General features: G+C 62.0%; 5 protein-coding genes across 5 annotated transcripts; 2 read left to right on the forward strand and 3 right to left on the reverse strand.

Moving 5' to 3' along the window:
- Positions 1–166: 166 nt before the first annotated feature.
- On the reverse strand, positions 167–1,086 carry MNEG_5788 (geranylgeranyl reductase; the record flags this gene model as incomplete). Its single annotated transcript, XM_014045732.1, has 3 exons — positions 167–383; positions 544–583; positions 777–1,086. 3 exons carry the CDS (start codon positions 1,084–1,086, stop codon positions 167–169), a joined length of 567 nt encoding a protein of 188 aa, XP_013901186.1.
- A 1,117-nt stretch (positions 1,087–2,203) lies between these two features.
- Positions 2,204–4,107, reverse strand: MNEG_5789 (reticulon-like protein; the record flags this gene model as incomplete). The annotated part of the gene is made up of 5 exons (XM_014045733.1): positions 2,204–2,440; positions 2,634–2,838; positions 2,977–3,023; positions 3,185–3,805; positions 3,940–4,107. 5 exons carry the CDS (start codon positions 4,105–4,107, stop codon positions 2,204–2,206), a joined length of 1,278 nt encoding a protein of 425 aa, XP_013901187.1.
- Positions 4,108–9,799: 5,692 nt separating this feature from the next.
- On the reverse strand, positions 9,800–12,296 carry MNEG_5790 (carboxyl-terminal processing protease; the record flags this gene model as incomplete). Its single annotated transcript, XM_014045734.1, has 7 exons — positions 9,800–10,138; positions 10,320–10,643; positions 10,856–11,098; positions 11,294–11,440; positions 11,621–11,833; positions 12,057–12,104; positions 12,279–12,296. 7 exons carry the CDS (start codon positions 12,294–12,296, stop codon positions 9,800–9,802), a joined length of 1,332 nt encoding a protein of 443 aa, XP_013901188.1.
- A 2,273-nt stretch (positions 12,297–14,569) lies between these two features.
- MNEG_5791 (splicing factor 4) lies at positions 14,570–15,858 on the forward strand (the record flags this gene model as incomplete). Its single annotated transcript, XM_014045735.1, has 3 exons — positions 14,570–14,749; positions 14,975–15,257; positions 15,809–15,858. 3 exons carry the CDS (start codon positions 14,570–14,572, stop codon positions 15,856–15,858), a joined length of 513 nt encoding a protein of 170 aa, XP_013901189.1.
- A 713-nt stretch (positions 15,859–16,571) lies between these two features.
- MNEG_5792 (Nucleolar protein 6) lies at positions 16,572–19,048 on the forward strand (the record flags this gene model as incomplete). The annotated part of the gene is made up of 6 exons (XM_014045736.1): positions 16,572–16,847; positions 17,047–17,154; positions 17,324–17,380; positions 17,572–17,720; positions 17,897–18,988; positions 19,045–19,048. 6 exons carry the CDS (start codon positions 16,572–16,574, stop codon positions 19,046–19,048), a joined length of 1,686 nt encoding a protein of 561 aa, XP_013901190.1.
- Positions 19,049–19,071: the final 23 nt, after the last annotated feature.

The raw sequence follows: 19,071 nt of genomic DNA on the forward strand, positions 1-19,071 counted from the left end.
AAGCGGGCCGGTGAGGGCTGGAGGACTAGGCTGCGGGGAGTGCTGCCGAGTGTGCAGCTGGTGCGCTGAGGCCCCTGGCAGCACTTGGTGGGCCCGCACCGCCTGGGTGTTGATGCTGGCCGTCGCTCCTTCATAGCGGCACCGATGCAGCCGCGGCCATTGTCGGTCAGGTTGTGGCAACCTCGCCATCATCGCGCCCCCCTGTCAGCCTCGCAGTCTCCGCCGCCCTCACCTTGACCGCGCAGCACGCGGCCTCCCCCAGCTTCTCCTTGGAGGCGCCCACGTATGAGATGCCCTTGGGTGACACAAAGCCGCCAGAGTCGGCAAAGTGGGCCTCGTTGTTGTCCTTGAGCTCCTGCATGACACCCAGCTCCTCCAGGATGCTGCGTGACGTCAAGGAGGGTGGGGGTGCAGCTGGGCTTGGTGGCGGACGCGAGGGTCCAGGTGAGGGGCCAGCGAAGAGCGCTGCCTAGACCTGCAATAATTCCCCTGCCAGCCTCGCCATGATGCAGGGCCCAGGCCCCGCGCAACCCCGGCTCTCACCGAATGGCAGGGGTGCACACCGCATCGCCGCAGTACTTGTCTGTGGTTCATGTGGAAGAGATATGGGAGTCGCCAACTGTTGATCTTTCACAGAGCAGCAGCTGGCAGCATTTCCACTGACGGCCCCGTGCTCTCCCGCTGCCGCCAAACGCCACCCTGCGCTTGCCACAGAGCGGCAGATCATTGCCTCTGTTGCCCATGTGCATGCGCCCCCGCGAGGCCGCTCCACCCACCACGGGGAAAGGTGGCCTTGTCCAGCAGCGCGACCTTGGCGCCGCCCTGCACGGCAAAGTTGGCGCACACAGAGCCGCTGGGGCCCGCGCCCACAATCACGGCGTCGTACGCGCCAGCCGGGAGCGTGTCGGGCGTCAAGGGGCCCTTCTTGGGGCCGGCAGTGCGCTGGTAGCGGCGGTACAGCAGCACGCCAGCGCCGACGGCGACGGCGGCGCCCGCAGCTGCGACCACGCGCTTGTCGGCGGCTGCGGCCTTCTCCACCAGGCCATCAATCGCGTCCTTTACGGCGTCAAGGGACTTCTGCGCCATGGTTGCCTGCAGGGGTTGCGTTGCCGGAGATCGCAGGTGCTGGGATGCCATGGCTGCGATGTGTGTCGTGTATGTGCTGCTGGAGTGCAGTTGTACGCCGGCGGAGCGCGGCGAGCACCACTTGGCAAGCGCATGGTCTACCGGCTGCTTTGTCGCAGAGAAAATCACAATCCCAGCAATTTGCGTTCGCTTTCATGGGGTGAAGCCACGCGTGCTCCCGTCCCGGAGGGATGGCAACGCCTGGGTGAGCGGGAAGATCATCACCTTGGGCAAGGTCTTCTCGACGGACGTGATGGCGCGTTACAAGACCGCTGTGACCGTCAAAAAGATCAGGGGGGGCGCGGCCACCGGCCTCAACAGGGGCAGTCTGAGCAGTATGGCAGGCGACGGAGCGAAAGCTGGAGAGCGATCGCGGACGAAGCGGCCTCTATAAAGCTGTGGAACCAACACGAGTTGCGTTCTTTTGCATATTCGTTTGCAGTAAGTGATGACCTGCGCCCGACCACCGCGGGACGCTTGCGGCCGCTTTCAGCACAGCGCAGCGGCCATTCAGCAATGGGCTACAGTACCTGAACGGCAATGATAACAAACATCTATCAGTCTCATGGCATGGCGACAGGCACATGGCTGGTTGCAAACTTGCTGACGCGCACATGACCAGAGATTGGACCACCTTGTCTGGTCCCAACCCTCGACTGATCCTTCCTTCTTACAACGGACAGGAATGCACGGCATTGTACAAGCTGCATATACTAACCTAAACACGACAACTGGTGCCAGCAGCCAAACTGGCGCTAATCCCCAGGTCCGGCTGGCAGTCCAGGCCGTCCTACAAGCCTGACACAGACAACCTAGTAAGGCTGAATGTACGACTAACGAGTGCACAAGGCCAAGAGTTTTGCAGGCAGGCCTGTGCCAAATGCGCGGTCAAGATTCTATATGCACCAAAGCCTGAGTCCTTTGGCAAACGCACGACCTCAGCGTAGAAGGTGCTTGCCTTGCAGCGGATTGGCCCCGCCGTGCACTGCTGAGTGCCGGCACCTCCACTGCACGGTCCCCAGGGCTCCTGCTTCTTGCTGCGCCGCTCCCCAAAGAACAGACCGCTGCGTGGCCCCAATCAGCCCGCATGCGCCTTGCGTGTGCGCGGTGCAGTGCGGCTGGCGGGGCCTGCGGTGCTGCACATGGCGCGGGCGTCGTCCAGCACCACGGACAGGCGGGCGCGCACTTTGCGGACGCTCGCTGTGACGTCATGGGTCAGGGGCTCGGCGACGGTGCGAATGGCCTCAATTTCGGCAGGGGCCAGGGTGGTGCGCCAGTAAGTCGCAGCCGCCAGCGCGCCGATTGCAAACTGGGCCTGCGGGGTACCAGTAGGATGTGAGCGTGGGCAGCAGTGCCTGTGGGCCAACCCCAGGTCCAGGTGTGCAGGAGTGCAGGAGTGCAGAAGTGCAGGAGTGCAGCATTGCAGGAAGCCGTGATGGGCAGGCATGAGCACAGAAATTGAGTGAAATGCAGCTCGAGCAGTATGATCGGCCGCGCAGGACACCTACCCAGGTGGTGCAGACGAGCAGCGTCAGCAGTCCCGCCAGCAGCACCAGCAGGCGCGTCGTGCGCGGCATCTCCATGGCGTCGATCCGGCCCAGCGTGGCGTGGTGCAGGGCTGACAGGCCCGCATCGATGGTGGTACGGTTGGCGACGTACAGGGCCGGCACAAAGAAGGCGCCCAGGTAGCCCAGCAGTAGCAGCTGGTTGGCGCTGCAGCGGCGTGGCATAGAGGGTCACGGGGGGCGTCACAATGCTGGAGGAATGAAGTGCGCGCAACAGCACACAGGACAGACACAGTCCTCCCAGCTGCCATGAGCCACCACCAGATCAACGCCGTTGCTTCCAGACCTGAGAGCGGAACCCAGCCATGCGAGCGTCCAGAGGCTCAGCACAACCTGCAATGGAGGGCCGTGTGCAGCACATGGGAAGGATATCAGGCAGGAACATGTCAGCCCAACGTTCCTGCAGCCAACCGGGCCGCATGCAGCCAACCGGGCCGCCAGCGATGGCAACATAATGGGCACGCCGGAGAAGCAACCCCCCTTTTTCAGCGCACCGCGAGCGTGACATGGGGGTCTTTGGAGGACAGGTAGGCGTCATGCAGCGCAGACGCGCGCCTGACCATGCGGACCGCAGCCTCCGCCGCAGCGTCGGCCGAAGCCGACCCCTCCCACAGGCACGCCGCATGCCAGCGTGCGGAGCAGAAGAAGCGGAGGAAGTTGATGCCCAGGTGCGCCAGCAGCAGGTACGCCACAGCAGAGGTGGGCGTCACCGGCGCACCGCCGCGCATCGCCCACGCCGCAGTGAAGTATACGCCCAGGCCCAGCGCGAAGAGGAAGGCGCTGCTCAAGGGGTCGCGCCACAGCAGGACATCGCCCCAGGAGGTGCGCGGCGCAGCTGTGACGGGAGCCCCCGACAGGCTGGGAGCAGGCGTCGACGCAGGCAGGGGCGTGGCAGCCGCTGAGGCGGCTCCGACACTGGAGGGCGTGGCCGACATGGGGGTGGCGCCGCCGCCAACATCCGTGCAGGCCGTCACACTCGCGGGCGTTGGGGCGGCGGATGGGGTTTGGGCTGTGTACTGTTGAGAAGATAGCGCCGCAAAAGGCTTGAAGTCGCCGCCGAGCGCGCCACCCTTGGCCGCAGGGCGCCCAAACTCGAAGTTGCTCTGCAGGTTGGCCTGTGCATCAGCAGCGGCAGAGCAGCAGGGAGTTGGTGAGCGCGTGGGAACACGCCGTGTGCATGGGCGTGCCAGCAGCTGGCAGAGCCCGCGCCGTGGCAGCACAAGTGCGGGGGATGTGGCGGCTTGCGCACCCTGTCGCCCAGGACCGCGCCAAACGCTGCGCGCGGCCGCGACTGTGCGGTGTAGCCCGTGTTCTCCTGCTGCAGATGCCTCAGAGACACGCTATCATCGTCCCTCGCGTCCTTGGCGATGGGCGAGATGGGGCCCAGGAGCTGCTCGAAGAGCTGATTGTTCGCCATGATCTCCTGGCGCGTTGTTTGTGATTGACAGGCGCGTCGGGAGCCTTCAAAAACTGTTAGGATTGCAAATCCTCGCGTGGTGGTGTGCAGCCGTTGCGATGAAGGTGTTTGAGTTTGAATGTGCAGCAGCTTCACCATCACCTGCGTCTGGCAAATCGCCTGAACTGGGGCGAAGGGCTTGCATGGAGCTTCAGGGTTATGATACCCTGTGACATTGACGACAAAATGACTGTTGCAACCCTTTACAGGTTACCGGATAGGTATGTATCGCAAACCGCACCGCTGGCCCGCAGCTGACTGATGAGAAGCGTTCGACCAGCAGATGCCTGGCCAAGCAGCACCTGGTGCCGCCCGATGTCATACGGGAGCTGGCTGTGCGGCACGTTACGGTGATGCCGTGGTGATAGTATCTCTGGGTGCTGCTTCGGGTGAGCGGGGGAGACGACGGGGCAGCTTGTCCGACAGGCGACCAGCAGATAAACAGGCAGGCCGGCAAGCAGGCCGGCAGGCTGGCTGGCTGGCCGGGGGATGCTGCCTGATGCGGCCGAGAGATTTGGCCTGGCTCATTGAGTGCTCCAGCACCCCGGTGACGCGCTGATAACTTCCAGTGCTTGCCTGCGGGGTGTGCCTGTGCTCGCTCACTCAGGAGGCACTGTTACATGAATACAAATTCCACAAAATACAGTAAGTTCCTCTGCCAGCAATCACAAAAGTTTGAATGCTGCGCATGCACGCACAAAACTTCCCGGGGTACCCTGGCACCGGTGCCAGCACTGTCACTGCGTCACATCCCCAGGCGTGCTGCCAGCGACTCTCGTGTGTGTGTAAAACCAGCTAGCGCATCGTTGACGAGCATCAGGGACTGCTTGCCACCAGGTATAAGGAGAGTAGCAAATGAGGCAGGAATCAGTTTGTGGGGGTGCGTGAAATTCCAAGTGGGGTGAGCACAACAGATGAAGTTGTGGTTGTCAGCAGCAATGCACGGCTCCTGTCTCTGCGCGGCAGCAGCTTCACGCGTGCCCAAGCGTCCTGGTGGGGCGTAATCGCAGGTCCCACCTCATCAGGAAAGTCCTGAGTCCTCATCCACTGTTTTAGGGAAGCAGGAAGGGGGGGGGGCAGGGCCAACACATGCCCCGCGTTACTTGCTGACCGCGGGCGTGTGCGAGCGTCGGTGGCCCCACCCTTGTCGTATATATCGGCCACCACCAACCAGGCGCATGCCTTGCGGCATCTGCCAAAGGCATGCAACACATGTTGCTGCATCCCACTCCCCTCCCCCAGGCGTCACACCAGGAGGTAATCGCGCTCCTCAACAGCCGCAGCTGCCAGGGGCTGCCCCTTTGGTAAAATGATGTACGGATGGGAAGGATGGAGTGTATGCCTGCATGTTGCAGATGTGGCACTGTCCGGCCGAGTATCGACGAGCACATGCATGCTGGGGTTATCTGACCCAGCAGCTGTCTAAGTGGATGCTGGCACGCGATGCTGGTGCAAGAATGTGGAACGGCTTGCTCACCTGCAGCTTGCCGAACCTGTTGGCACATTCAAGTGTATATACGGGTAGTTCAGGTGCAGTCAACATTCTTCGTGAGGAAGTAGCAGCTCAAATTCTCAAGCACACCAGCTCAGATCAGAAGTCTACGGACTGATGCAGGTGGCGCCAAGAGGCCCACACAGCCATCAGGTCCCGCGGAGCCCGCTGCCCACCGCTCGCCGCCCTCCGCTTGCCGCCGACCGCTCGCCGTCCACAGCCCCTGCCTTGCACACACACTCACCCAAACACCAGGTTATCGCCAGACCACCTGGTATACGTATCATCATGAGCATCCAACAAGTCAGGGACTGTGCATTCACACAGGGCCTTTGTTGGACGGCAGGCAGTTTTGCGTATGAACCAGGGCTGTACACATGTGTTGGATATGACGGTGGTGGGCAGATACGACTTGGGGCCATTCTAGCCCGCGCATGCACGCGGCTCTCCACGAGACTTCCTGCAACCTGACCCACCTGAAGCGTCCATCCCAGGTGGCATCCCCCTCCTTGACAGGCCGGCTGCACCAGCCTGCTAGCCCCTCGGGGGTGCTCGGCAGGTCGTCGTAACGCTCCACCTGCGCGCGCAACACATCCAGCGCAGCCTGGCTGTCCGCCAGTGCCGTATGGGCGTCTGCGCTGGCGGCAAGCAACGTTTGAGGGGAGGGGGCGTAAGGGGCGCGCAGGGGCGCAGGCTGCGTGCATAAGCCACAAGTTCATGGCCAGCACGTTCAGCGAGTCTGCGTTCATTCGAGACTGACACCAACGCTCTGCATGCATTATGGATAATTTTTCTGTGCTCTGCAAAACCCAGGCGATCGCACTGGCAGCCTGCACAGCCGCTGGCTTGCACTGCATGGCTGCAGTGCGCACTTTCCAGCTGCCTGCCACAGTAGTACCCCACTGCCGCTTCCAGCGTGCGCTGCTCCTTGGCAAAAAAGATGCGACATGAGTCAACCACGGGGCAGCCGATGGGGGGGAAGTCGGGAAACCCCACTCGATCAAACTCGGCCCTGGAAATTGGTGGAAACATAAATCCACTTTCGGCAGGGATGAGTGGAACCAGCAGGGCCAGGCGCTTGCGCGGCCACAGGGAAAATCTGCAAGCATCACCGACGTTGGCTGCCGTGAGAAGCAGAAGGGTCACAGAGTGCGACAAGTGCCTTTGGGGGACAGAGCGCCGGCTACCTGGAGCATTCACTCTACTTGTCATTATTAAAATGATACTGCACGTGCGAAGTGAATGCCCCCAGCGCACCGCAGCAGGGGCACGTCGAAGCGCTTGGTGTTGTAGCCGTGAATCACACAGTCTTCCAAGAAGTCATGCCACTGATGTTCAGGCAGGGCAGCATTGAGAGTTGACGTGAGCCTAGCCAGGGTGACACTGAAAACCCTGATGCGGCACATATGGGGTTAGGCCCTGAGGCTCTCATACATGCAACACTATCAATTTTGTGCCTGAGCTGCACGTGCATGCCCTCTCTGGTGCTTGTGTCTCGTGCCGTTTTTGCCATCGTGCTGCTGCTTAGAAGCGCTCGGCACAAGCAAATATACGGGAAAGCATGGCCCAGCAGCCGCAGTTGATGTCACCTCCGCCGCCAGGTCTGCCCAACGTGGTGCCACGCCAGCCACATCGGCATCACTGATTCCAGTGATGGTGGCAGACTCCTCCGATATCGGCATCCCCGGGTCGACCCGCTGCGGGCCTTTGGTGATGACCTGCTGACGCAGCGTAAAGCAATGGAGAGGTGGTCGGGCTTGAGTACGTACACAAGGCGTCGCCGTCGGCGGCTCTGCGAAATGCGCAGGTTGCAGCTTCGTTCAATTGCTTGCTTTGACCCCTGCTGTGCAAAAGTAGCGGCAGCTGCTCACGCGCAAGACCTGTGCGGACATCCAGTACTGTCTGTTCAACAGAACGGAATATCCCTGCAGATTTGCGCAAGCAAACGCGTGATGGCGCCCTGCGCTCACACCCTACCTTGCCGCCGGGCATCACCTTGATCGCAGCAATCTCTGCAGTACGAGATGCGTGTCAGAGACAGGTGAGCTTAAATCAAGCCTGCAGCCTTGCGTGCTGGGCACACAATCTTTTTGAAGGTACTGATCCATCACAGTTGCCATTGCCAACCAAGCACTTTGACATGTACACGCTGCTAGAGTTGCACATGTCACCACTCTGCGTGTTGCCTTGCTTGCAGTCGACTTGTAGGCAGCATAGCTTGCTGTCCACAGCCCACGCACTGCCCCCACCCAACAGTGTTGGCCAATGCCCACTGCCCCACCAATAATGCGGTCGCCCGTCACTCGTAAACCCGTGGTCTCAAGATCCAGAGACACAAGCGGCCTGTTGATCACCATCAATCTGCCAGCAGCGCCTGCTGCTGCTGTTGCGGTGCAGCGTGATGCGTGGCTGGATCTTGAAAGCAGGACAAATTTCCAGGAGGTCATCCTTGCATACTTGTTGTGCTTGATGGGTCCGCATGCAATTCTACGCGCCAGGCAGCGCCATCGATGCTGCTGGATCATGTCTGTGTGCCGCCAGTGTGTTGCATGCGCCAAACTTACCCAGGGTCCGATTTTGTTGCCGCCTAGCCAACCAAGACGTTTGAATCTTGGCTAACACCCAACCCACAGCCCCGCTCGCGCCATACATGAGGCACGAGATTAGTTTCCGGTGTGCACGAGGAAATCCCATCGTTCCCGCCACGTTCGCTTATGTACTGCAAGGAGAATTGATTTGACGTTTTATACTATGAAATGCTTATTGCTGCAGAGGTTTCTTGGTGAGATTGTGTGCTTCTCCAGGCTGTGCATCACCATGCAGCTCGAGCTGTGCACGGCTTTGTCGTGGGACACTACTGGTCAGGCTGAGGGGTGAGTCTCTCAGGCTACTCGGACTGAGACCTATACGTTGATTCATAGCTGGGAGTCACTGCCAGTAGTGCAGCTGCCCAGTAGGCGCCCGCGCGAGAATGCTGAGTCCCTCGCAATGTTGCCTGCATCACCAGGGCAGTGCTTTTGACTGCATGCTGGCAGGCAAGAGCTTTCACGGGGGACGTCCACCTGCAAAGTGGTTGTAAGCAGCGGTAGACACAGCTTGCGTTCCCGAATTGGCCAGCATGTGATTACAGTGTATGTGTGCATGCTGGCTGCATGCGCGGCTCCACGTGCCGATGGTGTCGAGCGCGGGCTTACATTCCAAACACTGCAAACGGTGTGCGATCCCCCAACGCCACCACAATACATGGTAGCGGTGCGTGGGTATGGCGCAGCGGCGCACAGCAAATCTGTGTTGTACATCCACCGTCGAAGGCTCTTCTCAGAGCCCGGGACCACCTTCTGCCCTGAGCCACACCCCGCAAGACGAACAGCCAACCAGCCAAAAATGGAAGCTGGCAGGCCTGATTTCAGCCTCGTATTTTGTCTTTCGGGGGTTGTTGTTCGCATGGACGATTCACTTCTTCACCTTGAGCAGGCAAGCAGGCAAAGGCAGGCAAACAGCCCGGTGCCTGTCGCCGCCAATCACCACCTTTCCATGACAGCAACAGATGGAGGGGAGCACCCTTCACCCCCGACACGCAACCAAAGAACATTGGGGTTGCACATGCCGCTGAGCCCCGTACACAGCGCGCGCATGCCGTGCAAGCCTAACAGAACGGCAGGTCTTGCGCGTGCCATACGGCAGCAGCAGGCATGCAAGTCAAAGCGAAACGGCAACGGCCAAAGATGGGCGGGAACATGTCCGGTATGCGTGGACATGCAGCGCGAGGGCAACCGCAGCCAAGCACACCGTCAGACGGCGCCGCCCGCAGCCGTGCAGGGGAACATAAGGGGGCTTAAAAGAGGACGAACGGCCAGCAACAGGCACGCAAGCTGCCACCCGGCAGCAGCGTGTCCATCAACACGTGAGGCAGCACACCGCCGCAAGAAGAGCTGTTGGGGGCTGTTGTACAACAAGGGGAGATGTGGTTGGTGGTACATGCAGGGCACGGTGGTGCCAGGGCAGCTGCCACAACCCCATGCAACCAGCGCGGTTGGCTGGCGCAGGTGGTCGCATTGGTCGCTGCATTGCCCTTTGTATTTTGGCAATCGCTTTGCATCCATGGGCTTGCAAGGCAGGCAAGGTGCTGGTGTGCCAAGTCTCCTTGCAGGCCGCAGGCGCTCAGGGCGCGGCGGCGACGGTGGTGCCGGCTGTTGCATCGATGAGAGCAGACTTGTCAGCCAGCATGCTCATGGCCGTCAGCAGGCAGCGGTCCACCTCGGGGCCCTGCACGACGCTGGTGACCGCGCCCTGCCGGGCGGCCACCCCCAGGTCAGCCAGGTCCACGCCCGCTATGGGGCCAGACGCGGGCAGGGCGCGCGGGTCAAGGTTGCGGCGCGACGCGGCACCAATGAGGGGCGGGGTGCAGGCCATGTCGGGATGGATGCCGCGAAGGTCGATGTCCGTGCCGCCGGGGGTGCGGTAGCGCGCCACCGTCACAAACAGGGCAGAGCCGTCGTCCTGGGGCGGTGAATTGGGTGGTGGCCATGATGGATGGTCAATACCAGGTCATGGGTGCCAGATGGCACCGGGCCAGGGAGGGCCGTGCACCTCCAGGTGTGCGTTGCCGTTCTGGCCCTGCTCGCGCGCATCCACACCATGTCAGCTGTGGACCATCTGACAACCCTTGCAGGGCCCCCACCATTTCGTAGACGCTCTGGATGCGGCCCTTGCCGTATGTCTTCTCGTCGCCGATGACGAGGGCGCGGTGGTTGTCGCGCAGGGCGCCGCTCAGGATCTCACTCGCGCTGGCGCTGCCGTGGTCCACCAGCACGGTGAGGGGCGCGGTCGTCTCACTGGAGCCGTCCTCCAGCACCACCTCCTGCAGCTGCTCACCGCTGCGGCCGCTGACCGTAAACAGGGTGGGGTGCCCGTCCATGAACACGCGCGCCACATCAGCAGCGCTCTGCACCAAGCCGCCAGGGTTGCTGCGCAGATCGAGCACGTAGCCGTCAACGCCCGTGGCCTGGAGTTGGTGGTTTTGGGTGCGAGGCAATCTATGAGAGCTGGTCGATTGGACAAAAAAATGGAGTGGTGAACCATGTTCAGCAGTGGCACGAAGCAAGTGTCTGCTGAATGCCATCACACAGCAACCGCAGCGGCGGCACCCCACCCCCCCCTTCGCGCACACAGAGCGCCGGAATCGCCCCGACCCCTGATGGTACGTCGGTGTCGCACCTTGAGGTCCCGTATGGCATCGCGCACAGCCGCGCCCGCGTTCTGGCTGAAGGCTGCCAGCTTCAGGTAGCCCACGCGGCCGCCACTGGGGTCTGGCAGTGCTGCGTAGAACAGCGGTGACAGCGTGACCGTCTCACGCGTCATGCTGACCTCCACCTCGCGCGTGGCAGGCTCCACGGGGCGCGGGGGACGGCCCGCCACGCCAGGGATCTCGTTGGTGTGGCGGACCAGGCGCACTCGCACCTGAAGGGAAGGCATTTTATTTTTCCAGGGAAGCAGAGAGGCAGAGTCCGGATGAAACTGCAGAGGCTGCGGCATGACAATACTGCAACACCCTCACACTGCCTTGCCGGCCCAGCACACCTGCCGTTTTCCGGCCCAGCACTTCTGAACGACTTCTGAGCAGGGCTCGGCGAAAAGTGCGCGACTGAAACCCACCTGTGTCCCGCCCATGCCCCTGAGGTGGCGCGCAGCCTGCTCCCCCGTCCAGCCGCTGGTGTCCTGGCCGTTGATGGCCATCACAATGTCGCCTGGCTTGATGCCCGCGCGGTCTGCAGGGGAGCCCTTGATGGGCGCCAGCACCAGCTGGGGGGGGGGGAGTGCAGTGCAGGCAGGGTTGTGGGTGGAAAGAGCGGCGCATGCAGTAACAGGCCGCAAGCATGCAGGCTACTGAACATCAGCCCAAGGCTGGTGAACGACCAAAGACCAATGCCCCGCCAGAATCGCCCCACCCCCTCCCGATGGCAACCCCTCTCCTACGCCCACCAGGTGACCCTCCACGGGCTCGTTGGCGATGAGCATGCCCACGCCCTGCAGCTCCCCATTGCTCGACACCACAAACTCCTGGTACTCATCCGGCGGGAGGAGGCGCGTGTAGGGATCCCCCAGGTCAGATAGCATGGTGGCGATCTCGTGGTAGGCCGCAGGGGCATCCGGGCTCTGGTAGGCCGCCAGCATGTGGGTGCGCAGCTCATCGGTCTAAGGGTGTGTGTGAGGGGTGTAAAGAACGAAGGGCGGGTGTTGACAAGGGGTTGTATACAGAGCTGTTGGCAGCCTAAGCTCACGAGGCCCAGGCACACGGGGCCCAAGCACTGGCACTGTCCCGGATGATGAAAGGCTCCTGGGACTAGTATCTCAGCGCCACGATCCAGGACCGCTGCTGTGCGGCCGCACTACGAGATGGACATGCGCACGTGCTTACCCAGTTGTGGCCACCAAAGTTCGCGTCAACGAACGACTCTCCCACGATCTGCGTGCAAAAGAGAGCATGTGGATGAAAGCGGTCTATGCACCAGCGCGGCGAAGGACGTCATCTTCAGCAGTGACTGCGTGACCACCATAGCAACACGCCGGCATGCTCAGGGCGACCGTCGGCATTGGCAAGAACACTCCAAAACATCACAATTCCCAGCTGGAGGCTCACCTGCCATGCCTGCACCATGGTCTGTGCATCCAGCAGACATCCAGGCAGGGGGGAGATGGGGCAACAGTGAGCGGATGGCATCAGCAGCGTTAAGGAGTGACATAAGCCACCATCGAACGTGCCAACAACCCTATTACATGAGCCAACACAATACAATGTTCCATTACAGCCCACGGAGCCGACACCCGCCAGCACAAATGCCATTTGCAGCCTTAGGCATTGCCTTTCACCTGCTGCGCTGTAAAGATTGCCGGGTTGTCGGAGGCTGGCAGCCGGATCACAGTGGTCCCGCCCTCCTCCGACAGGGCGGGCGGCGCCAGCAGCAGCGCTGCGCTGCACAGCGTCGCGGCCGCCACAGACGCGGCGCGGCGGCCAAGATCCTCCAGGTGGGCTTGAGCTGTCAAAGTGAGATGAGTGTGGAGGCGGACGCTGATGAGGGTGCGCACGATGGTTCGGGCCAGCGCATGCCTCCCGTGTAGTAGCTGGTACTACGCAGCGAGTCAAACCGGCGCACCCTCGTTGAAGGTCGGCAACGCGCCACACCGCACGGTGTTTTGCGTGCCTGCCACGCCCCTCAGGATGAGCTTGGGGCGGATGAGAGTCGGCGTTGTGTGGCGAGCGAAGCGGGCACAGTCGCCACGCGCCCGGCAGCGCCCGAAGCGGGCAGCCTGTGAGCTGTAGTCAAGCATAGCGTTCATGAGTTGCCTTTAGCTGTTGGATACAGCCTTGCTGCGAGCGTCAGCGTGCTTTGGACGTTCGTTGTGAATGGCAGCCCGCCCTGCGTGATGAGGCACAATCCCACGTGAGCTAACAAGAAGTGCTGTTGGTGAGGTGAAAGATGGTCGGGCGCAAACAACAAGTTGAGGCGCAACAGGTGTGAGAGAAGGTGCGCTGCAGGGACGACTCGGCGCGAGATCACTGCCTGATGAGTGGTGTTGTAGGCATGCGCGCTGACTTGCACAAAACTCGTACAAAACTCGTACAACTACTCCGCCTGTGCTAACAAGCGTGTTGGGGCTTCACCCTCCCACTTGACCCCTAGTACCACACAGCCCACATATTGCGCGGTTTGCAGCTGCAATGGCGGCCAAAAGAGTTGGCGTGGTAGATGTCTTTGGTGACGACAGTGACAACGACACCGAGGCGCCACCGCCGCAGGCGCAGCGAAGGCTCGTCGCTGCTGGCGCGCCGTCCCCCGCTGCAGGTCATTGGCCCAGCTGCTTGCAGTGCAGGCTTATCCTGCAATTCTGGAAACAGGCTGCGGCTTTGTCAGCGCCTGCACTCCCGCTTGCTCGCCATTTCGGCCATCGCTGGGCGCTGACGATACCTGCCAGCCCCCACGCCCTGTGCCCCTGAAAACTGGACGGCATCACAGCGGCCGCGCCCCGCGCGCCACCAGAGAGCGTCCCTGCGGATGTGAGGGAGGCCGCAGACAAGCTGGCAGCATTCGTCGCCCAAAACGGGCGCAAGTACGAGGACCTCACGCGCGAGCGGAACGACAGGACCTCCCCGCTTGGGTACGTAGTGATGTGCTGCATGGCCGGCGGGCATGGCTTGGAGGGAGGGTGGAGTTGAAAGCATGGCTAACAATGGGGGACTTGCAGCTGCCCACGGCTGTTGTGATGACTGAGGGCCTGCAGACAGGAGTGCCTTGGTTGCAGGCCGTGCGGGAGTCGTTCGGCGACCCCGCAGCCGATAGGATGCACCCCTATGCTCCCAACCCCATCCACAGGTTCCTGTGGGACAGAGCCAGCGCAGCCTACCGCTTCTACACGCAGCAGCTGACCCAGCATGAGGCCCGTCTTGCCCGCCAGCACCACCCCGCTGTCCTGCAGCAGCCCTCTGCTGGTGTGTGGGGCTCAGGCTCAACCGCAGAATTGCGTTGGCGCAACGTATCAGACTGCTGGTGTCATTGATTTCAGATTGTGACGGCGCATGCCTGAATCCCATCGCGCTGCCGCCGCGCCTTGTTCCTCGCAGGAGGGCCCTCTCATCAGGGGAGCAGCGGCATGACCGGCAGCAAGCGCAGCCGCTGGTCAGAGACACCCCCAGCAGCTGCAGCCGCCACCACCCCGGGCTACTATGCCCCGCCAGGTAGCAGCCGGCCATCAGGCAGCGCCCCCGTCAGTGGGACAGGTGGGCCCGCTGGCTCCAGCGTCCCAGGCGGCAGCGCCATGGCAGGCAGCGCCGTTGGTGATGGCAAGGGTGACAATGCGGGCCATGCGGGTGGCAGCAAACATGGTGGTGTTTCCGGTGCCGGGTCTGGTGGCGGCGGCAGCACCTTGTCTGCCATGGAGCAGTACATGCGTCGGTTGGAGGAGCGCGACAAGGCGGCGGCGCGGGATGCAGACAGCGATGAGGAGCGCCGCCGCCGCGCCGAGCCCCTGCTCAAGGAGACAGCGTTTGACCGGCGCAAGGTGGTGGCAGTGTTCAAGCACGATGGATCGCGCGGCCACCACATGAGCGACTACGTGAGTCGCTGGCTTGGTGTCTCCACGGCGTGGTAGTGGAGAGCCCGTCACTCCGCACGCACGTCTGCCTGTGGTTGGTCGTGAAAGCTTGCGTTAAATTTGCAACCTCTAGCAGTGTCCCTGTGCTGGTGCCCTGCTGCCCTGCATTTCTCGACTTCACTCCAGCCCCATTTCTCCCCTCAATCACATATTCTGAACTACCCATGCCTTGCACCTCCCCCAAAGATCCCCCCTGAAGAGCTGGCCAAATTCATGGAGGCCAGCGGGGACAAGGCTGCGGCAGCGCGGGCCAAGGCGCTGCAGCCCAACACTTTGGGGGCCGACAACATCGGACACAAGCTGATGCAGAAGATGGGGTGGAAGGAGGGCCAGGGGCTGGGGGGCAGCAACCAGGGTGCTGCTGCGCCCGTGGCGGCGCAGGGCACGGCCGACGGGCTGGGACTGGGGGCGGCGCCGAGCGGTGCTGTGGAGGAGGGCGACGATGAGTTCACACGCTACCGCAAGAGGAGTGAGTCGCTGGGCACTCATGTGTGCTGGGGCTTTGAGTGCAGCGGCGCATCTCCTGGAAGATGGGGGCGCCGTGGCAGTTGGTTGGATTGAGGGCGTCGACAATCGATTTGGGTCATGCTAGCTTTGCTGGTGTGTTGAGTGAGAGCGCTGAAGGTGCTGCGTACCACCCTATTATGAATCTACCCCCCCCCGGCGCCTATCGCCTGGTCCCGCCCTCTTCTTCGTCTGCAAACTACAGTGCAGCTAGGGTACGTCGCGTGCGGCCGGTGTGCTTTGATGATGCTCGTACGATTTACTTGTGCGTGGCTCGGCCTGGCCTGTGTTGCAGCGCTGCATCTTATCGAGGTGCACTATGGTTTACTTTTTGCCAACATTACATCGCCTGCCACCCTTTCACAGCTACCTCCATCGACCCAACCCATTGGGGAACCCAAGAAAGAAGTACTGGTGATTCAAGTTGCCATCCATGCTCAAGCTTGTGGTGCAGGCTGCACGCTGGTCTCCTTCGTGTTTGTGTGCAACTTGTAAAGAGATTAACCGCCCCAACAGTTTTCCTGCAGCTGGTGGGAGGGAGCCATCTTGCGCAGAAGGCGCAGTAACGCTAGATTGGGCAGTTTTTCACGTTTTGTGCCGCATGCAATCATGCTTGAATGCCAGTATAATGAACGAGTAGGGCCAGATGGACGTGCTCAGAATAAGGGGCTTAAGGCACGACAGGGGGAGTCTGTGTCAGGAACCGAGGGGGCTGGTGACCGTGCTCTCTGGTTGCAGCCTCAGTGTGCCATGCACGTGGGCACTTGAGCACTTCTCACGGGCAGTTGCTTTGACAAACAACAACTCCGTCGTAACCTGCATACAGTGACGGGATGTGTGATGAGAGGAAATCAAAGTATACCTCAATTACCTTGGAGTCGTAGTCGGCCGTCACCGTCTCACCGGGGATTAGAGTGTGCGACAAGCAGTGCACAAAGCGAGTGGGGTATCCCTGCCCGTATAAACCTGTCCACCGATGCTTGCATCACAAATCGCCTGAGTGTGAAGTGATGCGAGCTGACACATTCCCAATATATCATAAGCTCCCCCTCAATGACTCAAAGCGCTGGTGTCACCAGCTAGTGACGCGTTGTGCCCACTACAGTACCGCAGCCATGTGTTGACGAGTTGCGCGGCGTTCGCCGTCAACACACCTCAATCATTCAAACTACCTGACCGCGCTTGTAGTTATGCATCGCGCTTGTGATTTGCATGGGGCTGTGCAGCAGATCATACGTTAGCGGCATATCGGCCCTGTCAGTCAACGATAAAATAAGTCATGGAAATTGAAGATTTGTCCGATGTGTCGGCCTCTGATGAGGACGAGCAAGAGCCTGCTGCCGTGCCCAGCTCCGCTATAGCTCACGGTAGTGGCAAGCGCGAGAGCCAACAGCAACAAAACGGGAACCGGAATGGCGTACGGCAGTCATCTGATGCAGCGGGAGCTGCTGGGGTACCCAGCGTTGTGCTGGCGGCGGCGGCTGTGGACCGCGATGCTGAGGCGGCGCTGCTGGCGGGGCAGCTGACCAGCGATGCAGCCCTGGTGCAGCTGCAGGTAGGACGGCTCCGTCCTTAATGACTTGCGGTGGCATGGGGTCGGAGGAGCTCCAGTGGCGCCTAGAATGCTGTTGTCGGTACTCGGCAGCGTTGTCACTGTGAAGGCCCACTGGCACATTCAGGGGTGAGATTGCTGGACTGCCGCGTTGAAGCCACCTGCCCTGTACTCAACCGGCACCTGCAACACCCCTTCCTAGGTTAGCGATTTCTTGGCAGAATTGCGGCCACGGGCGCTCAAAGGCTCGCCACTGGTCACTGCCCTGCAGCAGCTGCGTGGCGTGCTGGCCGCCATCAAGCCCCGTGAGGTGCGCAGTTCGGGCGAGAAGCAGTGAAGTGGCTGGGTTGATGTTGACAATGAGTGCCGGCCCTCATCGGCAAGGGGCAGTATGTTGGTGGCCGCAGGTGCGCCTTTCACCTTTGCGTGTGGCGTAGACCTCGCGTTGGTCTCACCATAGCGCCACGCCGCACTCCCAGGTGCCAGGTACCCTGCTCCCAGGGTTCATACAAGAGCTGGGACTCGCGCCAGGGGAGGTACGGCCTCCAGGGTTGTGGCACTGACTGCATGCATAGCGGCGGGTTGCACCACGCTCCTGTACTGTCATCGGAACCTGGCGACTTGTGCGGATGACACACGTACGTTGCATTGGCACCTCTCGAGTCCCAGCAGTTCAATGCAGCCTCCCGCTCTTGAGCGCCGGCCCACTTTGCGCCCTACATCACAGGTCTCCCTGTCCTTCGAGCCGCCCTCTGCGGTTGAGGTGGTCGGCAGCTTCCCGCTTGGCTGCTGCCCCGGGCCCCAGCCTGCCGTGGCGGACATTGCGGTCACGATGCCGGCGTCATGCTTCCACAAGAAGGATCACATCAACTACAGGTGGATAAGAGCAGGCCGGTGCTGGTTGGTAAGAGCGGCATGCTTTGCGTGCTTTCCGAGAGACGCATCTTCGGTGCTTAGCTGCCTGTGCGGCCTTTTATTTTGACCGCCAACTCCAGCGGCTGCGTGAGCACGCACCCAATCCTGCCCCATCACGGTCCGTCTTTGCCCCTCAGGTACCACGCCAAGCGCGCACTGTACCTGGCGTTCCTGTCCAAACAGCTGGCCAGGCATGCAGCCTACCGGGACCAGCAGCTGCAGCCTGTCACGGCCGACCCCACCCGCCCCGCTCTGCTGGTGCGCCTGACGGCTCCTGCGCTGACGCTGCGGCTGCTGCCTGTGGTGCCGTGTGGCTTGTTTCCGCCGCACAAGCTGGCACCGGACCGGAACAACGTGCGGTGGGTGTCGCGCGGCGCTGCTGCATCTGCATCTGCACCTGCAGCTGCGGCTGCCGTTCCTGTCAAGCAGCAGCAAGCAGCGCTGGTGCAGCAGCAGAGGCAAAAGCAAGCCAAGGAGCACCAGCAGCAGCAGCAGCAGGAGCAGGAGCAGCAGCCGCAGCAGCCGCAGCCAGCCATTCCCAGCAGAAGCGAACAGCCATCAGCCTCAAGCGCTGCAGCGGAGTGGCTGGCTACACCGCACTACAACGCGGGTGTGCTGGCCGATATGACTGCGACGGAGCAGGCAGCGGCGCTGGCGACGCGGCTGCAGGGCAGTGCCCCCCTGAGGGACGCGGTGCTGCTGCTCAAAGCCTGGGCTGCGCAGGCAGGCCTGGCCTGTGGCAGCGCCAGCAGCGCTGTCGGTGGCGATCACAGCAGCGCAGCACACGACGGGGGCGGCCTGAGCGGCCACGTGCTGGCGGCTATCCTGCTGGTGGCCGCGGAGCGTGCGGGCCCCAGTGCGGCGGTGATGACGTCGTTTCAGCTGTTCAGGGCGGGCCTCGCGCTCCTGGGCGACGCGGCCGCCTGGAGCAGGGGCCTGGCGCTGGCGCGCGCCGGCCAGCCGCAGCAGCAGCAGCAGCAGCAGCAGCAGCAGCAGCAGCAGCAGCAGCAGCAGCAGCCCGGCGCCCAGCACCAAGGTCCCCCGGCCATGTCGGTCTTCAAGAAAGCGTTTGGTGTGGTGTTGCTGGACTCGTCCGGCTGGCTCAACCTGGCTGCCAGCGTGGCGCCGTCAATGCTGCAGCAAGCGCAGCTGATGGCGCGCCGCGCACTGCAGAGCCTAGACCACCCTGCAGACCCTGAGGCGGCGTTTGCGGCGGTGTTCCTCACTCAGTTGCGGCCGGCAGCTGTTTTTGATTACTGCTGGGCAGTCACACTGCCGCGCTCAGCTGACGGGCCTCCAGGCGACACTATCC

This window comes from Monoraphidium neglectum (assembly GCF_000611645.1).
Source record: "Monoraphidium neglectum strain SAG 48.87 unplaced genomic scaffold scaffold00886, whole genome shotgun sequence".
NCBI classification, from domain to species: domain Eukaryota; kingdom Viridiplantae; phylum Chlorophyta; class Chlorophyceae; order Sphaeropleales; family Selenastraceae; genus Monoraphidium; species Monoraphidium neglectum.